Source organism: Trichechus manatus, unplaced genomic scaffold (genome assembly GCF_000243295.1).
Source record: "Trichechus manatus latirostris isolate Lorelei unplaced genomic scaffold, TriManLat1.0 scaffold00184, whole genome shotgun sequence".
In the NCBI taxonomy this organism is placed as follows: Eukaryota; Metazoa; Chordata; class Mammalia; order Sirenia; family Trichechidae; genus Trichechus; species Trichechus manatus.
The window spans coordinates 2,489,803-2,500,726 of record NW_004444120.1 but is presented as its reverse complement, the minus strand read 5'-3'; the positions used below and the strand labels follow the sequence as shown (position 1 = coordinate 2,500,726).

At 42.8% G+C, this 10,924-nt stretch overlaps 1 protein-coding gene across 1 annotated transcript in view; it reads left to right on the top strand.

The window, feature by feature from the left end:
- Positions 1–10,924, top strand: part of GRIN2B (glutamate ionotropic receptor NMDA type subunit 2B) — a 486,312-nt gene that overhangs the window by 425,948 nt on the left and 49,440 nt on the right. Inside the window, exons 5-8 of the mRNA XM_004387333.2 lie at positions 2,644–2,846; positions 4,031–4,202; positions 5,512–5,665; positions 9,143–9,268. Of these exons, the coding sequence (XP_004387390.1) occupies positions 2,644–2,846; positions 4,031–4,202; positions 5,512–5,665; positions 9,143–9,268 (655 nt within the window). The remainder of the gene's footprint in view (positions 1–2,643; positions 2,847–4,030; positions 4,203–5,511; positions 5,666–9,142; positions 9,269–10,924) is intronic.

The following is a 10,924-nucleotide window of genomic DNA, read 5'->3' as shown; positions in this document are numbered from 1 at the left end:
TGGGAATCATGACCCAGCCAAGTTGACAGATATTTTGGGGGCACACAATTCAATCCATGACAGCATGTCACTAGAGACCTTTTTCCATATTGGCATTGATTCCTTAAACAATTATTTGTTTTCTTTTTGGATACAGTTTGTAAATCCCTTTCAAATCAAAGTGTACAATAATCCATATTATATTCCATCTTGTTCACAAGAAAGTCACGGGAAACGTCGTCAAAATGCTGCGTGTGCAGGATTTCTATCTTGCAGCTTCAGTGCAGAAAAGAAAACGCAGCCGGTTTGCTGCAGTCGGTTCCTGGTGAGCCACGTTGGTTCCAAATACCAGCAATTTCCTTTTCCGAGTTGAACAGAGGATTCATGTTTTGGAAAAGTGAAATTAACATTATCAAGGTAGGTTAGGCTCAAATGCAAAGAGCTTGACCACCTCGGTGAAAGGTTTGGCTACAATCCTAAAGGCAGTGAGAGGTTGTTGAAATTTTTGAATAGCGAATTATAGGACAAAGCGGTGTTTAAGAGGCACTTGGCAGCAGTGTCCACAGTGGATTCTGAGGTGAACCTTATGTGAGCTGTGAAGTTTACTGCCATAATCCCAGAATGGGTTCCTGGTTACAATGAGTGAGGCTAATAAAAGAGAAGAAACCTAGATTTAAAAGGAAAAATCAGAAGGTGCTATTGAGGAAAGACGATAGGAGTGAAAAAAAATTTAAACGAATTACTTTAGAGCTTCCAGCCTTTTCACATCATTTAACACTTAGAGAAAAGTATCCATTTGGCCACTGGGGTAAGTATATAGCTGCTTAGGGCTGGAAGTGACCAACATGATGGGCCCTCAGGACTAGCTCTTCTCTTGCCAAAGCCCACTTCCCCCCAGCCAATGGCAAAGGACATGAATATCTCCACATGGCTGGGAAGCTATTCAGAAAATTCTGCTTCAGAAATAAGTCTCATGTTAGCAATATTTGGATTGACACCAAAATCAGGACCAACAGTAGCAAGAAAACTATGCAGATAAAGGAAGGTAAATGTTTGGTTCAGCGTGTAATTCTGGACACACAAGCATAGCATGGTCTGCACACGTGAGAGAAAACCAATCAGCATCAGGGCTAATGCCAAGGAAGGACTGTGAAGGTGCCAAACAAGACAGCCCAGGACACCAAGCCGCTGCCCATGTTTTAATGATGCAGTAAAACTAGGGCAGTGGCTGTGCAGGCCTAAGTAGGACATGGGAAGTGGGCAGCTCGGCTAGACGAGGGGGAGGAAGGTACAGGCCACACCTAGGGAGGCACTAGATAGAAACCTAAGCGTAGGCAAAAGGAGAACCAGAGAAAGGAGGGTGTTTAGGTTCTATATGAATCTGTAAATCCAAGCAAATACATGTGTTTAAAATTTTATGAAATACTGCCAGCTTGTTGCTTCTTATGAGATGTACGTACTTAATCCGTTAGTTTTGTATTCTTGATGTCTCACCTGTTCTACTAATTTGCAGTACTGCATTTAGGAGATCACGGATTGGGAATATGCAGGGGCTTGCAATCCATAATCCCTTGTCATAATTAAGATGCTCGGTATAGAAAATGAAGAGGTGTTCCTCCTCCTTCAATAAACTCAATGGCAGAGTGAGAACATGGATGCACCAAGAAAATCATGTAGATTTTATTATGAAATAGGAATGAATGACTCTTCTCAAAGATAATGGAACCCACACATTTCTCCTGATGAATGGCAGCAGGGGCTCCACGTACTTGCCTCCAGGGGGCGCCGTTCACACTGTTAAACAAACAAACGCCATTGCCATTAAGTCGATTCCAACTGATAGCAACCCTGCAGTGGGAAAGAATGGTGCTCCCGGCTTGGACGGTGTGCAGCCATGTGGCCGTACCTGGCAGCTCACAGAGAGACCTGTCTGATTACCCCGGGGCTTCTACCTGGCCCAGCAGGTGCACATCTGCCTTGACCCATGGTGTTCATCACCAGCCCATCCACACTCCTTCCCCAGCCAACCTGTGTCAGTATTCTTTCATCCTGACTTACCATTTTATTCCAATTCACATCTACCCAGTTCCCCACTCAGCTCCCACTGAACCTCTGTTACAAGCCAGAACACATCCTTCTGGCTCATTTGCTTCAGTCATTTTGTTGACCTTTCCAAAGCTATTTGCTGCTCTCACTATCGTGCTCCTTGTTACAGTTAGTAGGAAAAGCCGACAGTCACACATAACACAGGAAACTCTGGCATCCTCACAGCACTTGGTATAGGCGTCAGTTTTAGCACTTACCACACAGCTCTGTAAACGTTTGTTTACGTTTCTGACTCCTTCACTCAGTGTGAGCTTTATACAGGGCTGAATGAGGCTTCTTTGAGCCACAGTGTTCAGCGTGATGCCTGGCACATAGTAGGTCCTTATTTAATGTTTGGTAAGTGGATGAGTAAATGAATGAATCATCTTTCTTAGATTTAGACACATCAGTCTCATTTTGAGGGTTATAGCATATGGCTTATAAAGTATTCTCTCTTACATAGGATACCTGCATCGAATCGTCTTTGTTTAACAGCTTCCTGGGAAGATTAGGCGATGCCGGGAGAGGCTATTAGTTTGTGGCCAGTGGTTTCTGAGTCTTCTGTTCATCCCTGTACAGGTGGGGAAGTGGAAAGACAAATCCCTGCAGATGAAGTACTACGTGTGGCCTCGAATGTGTCCTGAGACGGAAGAGCAGGAGGATGACCACCTGAGCATTGTGACCTTGGAGGAGGCTCCGTTTGTCATTGTGGAAAGCGTGGACCCTCTGAGTGGAACCTGCATGAGGAACACAGTTCCCTGCCAAAAACGCATCATCTCCGAGTACGGCACCTCCCCCAATGGCTCCGGGTGACCCGGGGTAGTCAGATTTGATCCAGCTCTAACACCTGGCTGGCCTGGGAGGTGAAGCGTAGACTGAATTGGGCACCATGTCTGACTGTTAGTTACTATTGTGTTACGGAATGACTGGCAGCCCTGTGGTCTGATGTCTGGTTCTATCCAGCCCATGGCCTGGGAGAGTTACTGCTCACCATGCTAACATTTCTCTGGCCTTGCATGGCCTGCATGACCAGGGTCTCAAGTTTTTGGAGATTTAAATTTACTATTGATGTTGACGTACAGGCAGTTGCCAGATGACAAGCAAATTCCGTTCCTTAATCTGTCTTTAAGTCAAATTTGTATGTAAGTTCGAACAGTTAGGTATGGTTCATATCTAACGTCAGTCAGTCAAGTGTTTATCTTAGTATATAGTATACCTTTCTCTGCATAAAAACAGTAAAGAAACGCTTCCAGATACACTAGAATGTCTGCAACATGATAATAATACAGTTATAATAATAATAATGATAATGTTTTGATGCGTGTCACGAAGTAGCACCTGTCTGTTACTACAAACCATTGTATGTACCTGGAATTTTTAACGTAATAGGCTTTATGGGGGTTGGTTCATAACTACGGGTTGTATGTAAGTCTGGCATTCAGAACTCAGGGACTGCCTGTATATTTTCTTGGGTCAGCATGTCCTGAAAATTGGAGATTTAGAAACATTTTTAGAAATAGATAAAACTAATCTATGCTGTTAGAAGTCAAGATAATGGTTCTCTTTGGTGAGGATAGGAAGTACGTGGTAAGGAGCACTGAGAGGCCTCTAAGGTTCTGGTAACTTTCTGTATCTGGATCTTGGTGCTGGTCAAAGGGGTGGGCTTAGTTTGTGAAAATTCATCAAACTGAACCCTTAGGATATACCTACTTTCCTGAGGTATATTATTCCAGAAAGAAACATTAAAAATTGTAAGAAAACATGGTTTAATGTGATTAGATAATGAGAGTATTGTGATCTTATGGTCTGATTTATTGCCTTACTCAGGTCTGGTATAAATTGCGCTGATCTGTGAAGGGGGACCTGCTTTGGGGGTGGAGTTTTAATGGCAAAAGGTGGTGTTTTGCCTATTGTATAAAGCCTTGTTTTTTTTTGTGTGTGTTTGTTTGTTTCTTTAACTGGTTAGGAATAAAACAGATGAGGAGCCAGGTTACATCAAAAAATGCTGCAAGGGGTTCTGTATCGACATCCTTAAGAAAATTTCTAAATCTGTGAAGTTCACCTATGACCTTTACCTGGTTACCAATGGCAAGCATGGCAAGAAAATCAATGGAACTTGGAATGGTATGATTGGAGAGGTGAGTGTCAGGAAGTAAGGGCCATTTCCACCTTCAATTTATTTTGTTTCCTTTAAATATAAAAAGACATGCTCACTTTATAGGCAATAGATAAGTGGTATCTTGGGTGAAGGGTGAGACAGTACACAATACAGGGGAAACTAGCACAACTTGGACAAGGAGAGGTCATGGAAGCCCCATAGACACATCCAAACTCCCTGAAGGACTGAATTGCTGGGCGGAGGGCTGTGGGGACCATGGTCTCGGGGAACATCTAGCTCAACAGGCATAACACAGTTTATAAAGACAATGTTCCACATTCTAACTTGGTGAGTAGTGTCTGGGGTCTTAAAAGCCTGTGAGCGGCCATCTAAGATACTGCACTGGTCTCATCCGTTCAGGAGCAAGGGAGAATGAAGAGAACAGGATACAAGGAAAAGATTAGTCTGAAGGACTAATGGTCCACAGCTACCAAGGCCTCCACCGGACTGAGTCCAGTACAGCTAGATGGTGCCCGGCTACCACCTCTGACTGCTCTGACCAGGATCGCAATAGAGGGTTCTGGACAGAGCTGGAGAAGGATGTAGAGCATAATTCTAACTCACAAAAAAAAAAGACCAGATTTACTGGCCTAAAGGAGACTGGAGAAACCCCGAGAGTATGGCCCCCAGACACCCTTTTAGCTCAGTGGTGAAGTTATCTCCTAGGTTCACTGTTCAGCCTGGGAGTGGACAGCCCTGTAAAACCAAATGGGACTAATGAGGTACAGTAGTCCAGTGACAAGGGCCAGAAAGCAGAAGGGGACAAGGAAGCTGGTGATAGGGAACCCAAGGTTGAGTAAGGATATTGTTGATGTGTTGTGAGATTGTTAACCATTGTCATAGGGCAACATGTGTAGTAACTGTTAAATGAGAAACTGTTTTGTTCTGTAAGCCTTCATCTTAAGTGAGAATAGCAGCACAATTGGAAGAGCGTAGTCAATGTCACTGAACTGTGCATGTAGAAATTTTTGAAATGGTGTATCTTTGGCTATGTGTATTTTCACCAAAAAAAAAAAAAAAAAGGTTGAGAAGTTAGAGGGTTGACATGTTGTGGGGTTGTTAACCAATGTCATAAAACAATATGTGTACTACTGTTTCATGAGAAACTATTTGTTCTGTAAGCCTTCACCTGAAGTACAATAAAAAAAAAAAAATGCTCATTTTAGACATTTGGAAAAATATAAAATAGTAAATGGAAGTCACTGTTCCTGCCATACAAAGAGTGTTTTCCTCGTGGTGGCCCCGGCCTTCCTGAATGTTCTAACTGGAGATTGTTCCTTTTTCCCCAGGTGGTCATGAAGAGGGCTTACATGGCTGTGGGGTCACTCACCATCAATGAGGAGCGGTCCGAGGTGGTCGACTTCTCTGTGCCCTTTATAGAGACAGGCATCAGTGTTATGGTGTCACGAAGTAACGGGACGGTCTCACCTTCTGCCTTCTTAGGTAAATGTGTTTGCCTGTGTGAGGGAAATGGACATAAGATCAAGTAGAAGGTATAAGGAACAAGTGAGGGAGCATATGGCCAGGTTCTTTAGCTAGGAGCTTAATTTAGCCAGTCATTTTGGGGACTTCAAAACTGACTATTCTTAAACACAAAAACTGAAGTACACCCGGAAAAGTAGGAAGGCATGATGCCGTATAAGAAAACCACTGGACTGCTCCTCAGAAGTCCTACTTTAGTCCTCGTCCTGTCACTTATTTATGATTTGAGTTGAGCACATTTGCTCCACCCTGGGACTGTTTCCTTATCCATAGAAGTCAGGGTTTCAACTAGCCGATCTCTAAGCCTGCTTCTGGCTTTCATGATCTCTAATTCTGATACAAGGAGCCCTGGTTGCACAGTGGTTAAGTGCTCGGCTGCTAACGAAAAGGTCGGCAGTTCAAAACCACCAGCCACTCCACAGCAGAAAGACGTGGCAGCGTGCTTCCGTGCAGATTACAGCCTTGGAAACCCAGTGGGGCAGTTGTACTCTGTTGTAGAGGGTCGCTATGAGTCGGAATCGACTTGACAGCAGTGGGGTTTTTGTTTGTTTGTTCTTCGGTTTAGTTCTGGTACCATAAAAATACCTGTTATTTTTCATTATCTTCAAGAATTGAGTCTGGTGCTACCAAAAAGGTTTTCTGTTCACACGTGATTTTTCTGAGCCTGAAGCTGGTCGGATTCTCCCCTCTCCCGTTCCCCATACCATTCTATCCTCCTCCATTCTCCAGCATCACTCAGGTATCAAAAGCCTTAGATGTGATATAACACCGAGTGAAATAAGGCCAAGATCTCAATTAGATGAGGTCTTTTGTGAGCTCATACCCCATATGTTTTGCAGGGGCTGTGGGAGCAAGGAGCTGGAAAATAAAATGTCACCTTGAAAAAACAACATTGGACTAGGAGACAGAAAACCTGGTTTGGACATAAACAAGCTATAAACCCTTGGACAAGTCACAGTCTCTCTAAGGGACATCAACATATTTGAAATGAGGATTTTGTAATAGAAAGTGATTAACATTTCTTTAAGCTCTATCCATAAGGGGAATTAATTCAGTTAATACAAAGAGAAGTTAGAGGTTCCATATAATTTTATTATTTTTTTTTTAATAAATTAGTTTCCTAACTAACTTTTTTACTCTTAGGGAAACTAATTCTGGCCCTGCCAATTTTAGGTGAAATGGTGTTGAATGCTGCATACTGTCTGCATTAACCCTCATAGCAGCTGTATGTTTTTTTTCTGTATAAGGGTAATTGAGAAGTAGAGAAAAACTGCATTCTTGTTCTAACCCTGTCAGTGTAGCCCTGACCTTAACCTCTGAACTAGATGAGCCACTGGTATGTCAGTATAATGCTAGAAAGACATAGAAATACCAGGCAGAATGTGTGTGTGTGCGTGTGTGTGTGTGTGTGTGTGTGTTTTGGGGAAGGAGAAGCAGTTAGGTTCACGAATAAGAGAAGCCAGCGTTTATTGAACACCTACTATATGCCAGGCATTACTGTACACACTTCACGTATATTATCTCATTGATACTATTGTTATACTCATTTGATGGCTTAGAAAACTGAAGCTTAGTTTAAGCAGTTTTCCAACAGTCTTTTAGCTAATAACCGGCAAAGCCCAGATTAAAGCCCTGCTGTGGTTGCCCGCAGAGCCTGTTCTCTAGCACCCATGAGGCCTCAGGGCCCTGCCCCCAATCCAGGAACCAGTGTGGTAGGCGGATACTAAAAAGCAAGGTAATACAATGAGAAAAGCACCAACTTTTGCCTCAGAGGACCTCTCTTCTTACCTGAGTGTGAACTTGGAAAAGACCTTGACCTGAGTCTTAATTTATTCCTCTGTAAAATAGGAACAATAATCCTATAATGAAAGAGTCATTAAGAGGATTATATAAAATATATGGCAAAAGTAGTTTTTAAATTGTGAAGACCAATACAAATGTTTGTTGTATTTTGTGTACAGAAAGTTATGCTGGTCTCAGTGCAGGCAAAGAGAGTACAGAAGCAATGCTTTTCCTTACTTATTCCCCACATTAGATAAAAATGAAATCAGGGTAGGATTGCAATCGATTAGTGTCAAGGGAAGGAGGTTTTCTCCATACACTGTATGGAAGCTTTGAATGGTGCGGTCTGCCTTCCAAGCTCTGCCTGCCACTGAAAGGTTTGCCTTTCACGGTCAGTGTGTTAAGCTCTGGGGCTTTATTAGGGTCCTTTTAAAATTGCTTATGACTGGGTCTTTTATACTTTCCTTGGGAGTTCAATAGTAAAGCAGGTTTCAAAGTAAGAAAATATTTTCTGATTTCCAGCCAGTTTTTCCCCTTGTTTTAACTTCATCTTCATTAATCATTTGAACAGTGGAGAAAACGGCATGTTAATTCACTTAGTTATGAGTTTACGATGTGATGTGACAGCTAAAAAGGCCAGAACTATTTTGAGGCACAATTGAGGGAGCGCTATATCATGGGACAGAATAGCGATTGTCTCTTTTCATACGCCTTCAGAGAAATGACCCCTGGAATTTAGTGTTCAGTTTCTGGATACCTCAAAACCAGAGAGATACAGATCCACTGGAAGGGATTCAGCAAAGATGATTAAAGAAATAATGTGTAGAACATTCTTTCCGTCTTGCCTGGTCTCGTCCCATCAACCCCATCACCTGGCAATAGGGCATGGATTGCAGTTGTGTTGTTAATACAGTTTACTCATGATCCCTTGTCTCCTTTTAAGTTTCCACTGCTGACGATCCTGACGTCCGGTGTGAATGGATTTTTAACAATGACTTGTATTTTTGTACCCTGATGATATCTAATAAAGTATACTGTATTCAAGTGGTTCACCAAAAGTAAATCTAGGCTGGGAAGTTTAAGAGAAGGAGGGTAAGGAGACAACAGAGTTATTCGTTGACCCTAATTGTTACTGAACCAATTCAAGCCCAAAATAGTAACTAAGTCTGTTGAGGATGACTTTGTCTGAAAGGCTCATAAGCATTGGAGAGGCTTTTCCAGATCTCCCTATGTAGTGTGACCACACAGATGAGTCACGTAAACCAAGAACATAAACCAAGAGTCAGTCTAACATGGTTTACGTGCTCCATATTCAGTGTTGCTGCTTCCAATTGCAACTTTTACTGAAATACCTAGATGTCTATACAATAATGGCAAAAACTGCCTTTACAACCTCAAAAACAACAAGAATGAGGCTGTCCTCCTCATGTGTCAAAAAAAAACCCTGATGTGCTCATCAGAAGAATGGAGGTACTGAGGCACAGCATCTTATTCCTCCTTATCCCAGGCCCTGGCTCACTGAAGGCATACCCCACACTTGGGGTTTGTTTCCCCCCCAAAATTTGTGTTTGCATGAGCTAGTGAATATATGAACTAATTAGAATCTATTTGCTCTCCATTTTAACCCTGAGCACTGTTTTTCTCCCCCTTCCCCAGAGCCATTTAGTGCTGACGTCTGGGTTATGATGTTCGTGATGCTGCTCATCGTCTCGGCCGTGGCTGTCTTTGTCTTTGAGTACTTCAGCCCTGTGGGTTATAACAGGTGCCTCGCTGATGGCAGAGGTAAGGCCAGCTGGAATCATGGCACCTCTACATTTTTTCTCGTTCTTAATTCCTAATCTCTGTACCCTCACTTAGTATCTGCTTCCTTCCTAACTTACCAATTTCTGAAGATGAACCCTCAGCCTCCTCTATCACTGGCTTGATGGCTCTTTAGAAACCTCCCCAGTTAAGGTGTTAGTATCAATCTGTATAGCTCTTCCTGGCTCAAGCCTGGCCCCAAGCACAATTCCACACCTAAGCAGAAGAAAGAGAAGGCCAGCAGTAGATGTGTGTAGCATAAACATTTCAGAGGGAACTGTTTTGATAACCTGAGGCCGTGGCAGTCTGTCTGAACAGATGTGACTAACAAGGCTGATTGGATACTTATATTCAGAATGCGTAGAATAGGGTGTCCAAGGGCTTTTGCATGATGGTTATAGCTGTTAGAGTTCACCCTAGCCAAAGGGATAGTACTCAGGTACAAGCTCTTCAAAACACGTGTCCCTGGCTTAAACCCCTATGCCAGGAAGTATAGGAACTGATTGCTTGAAATTAGATGGACATGGGAGACCAGTTCTCACCCATAGCTTCTGTTGGAGTCCTGTCTCCAGGCTAGGTAGGCCCATGTGTATGTGACCTTACAAAAAGTTCATAAGGATTTCTGAAGGGGACATGGGATCCTTGTAAATAGCTCCTCCAAAAGTCCCTGAGAACCCGCAGGATCAGGAAATATTCCACCTTCTCCGAATTTTCTCCCATCTGAAATATAAGCTTTATCCTGGAATTACACCTCCAGGAAGGAAGAGTATTAACCCTGGTTACACATAAGAAAGATTATTGACCCTGGGTATCTGTGGGGCTCTTAAAAGACAAAAATGATTAGACCTCATTTTCTGATATTTTGATTCACCAAGTCCAGGGTGGGTCTTGGACCGCTGTATGTTTCCAAATAGTGATTTTCTACCTTGGTTGTCTGTTAGAATAACCTACCCCACCCCAAACTAATTAAATAAGAATTTTGGGGGTGGGGGCCCAGGCATCAGTAGTTTATAAAAGCTCCCCTAGTGCATCTGTTGAATGGTCCCAGCTGTAAACCATCACTACCCTGAAGTATTTCTGGGTTTGTCATTCTAGGGTGGAAGTCTAGATATCTTCACAGTATGGTATACTGAGGAGATTTCAGCCAAAGGCTCATCCAGTAGACGTGACCTATGCCCCACCCTGAGACACCAGTAACAAAGGAAACAGCTAGAAAGCACATTGAGATATACATAGGCTGACAGTGGCAGGAACTAAAATTAGTGTGGCCCACCCCCCCCACACCCTTGAAGAAAACCAGAGAGGTGAAAATCCAGACTTCATAAAACTCAGAGCTAAGGCCTACAATTATTCACTTTACCAAATGATGCTTGTCTTCACAAAGGAATTCAACATGGGGCCACTTTAGCTATCAAGACTCCTTAGGGCATTTTACAGTTTATAAAACTCTGATTTATAAACGACTTTTAAGTCATACATCTGTTCCATGAAATAAGGTCCACATGCACAGATGCGTGTGCAGAGTTAGATATTCGGTTGACGTGTGTAGTCACTGATGATTTAGTCTGCTGAGCAGATGCTGTCAGGATCACAGATAGCATTGTAAGACCTGTGCTGATATGTTGTAAAACTGTGCGA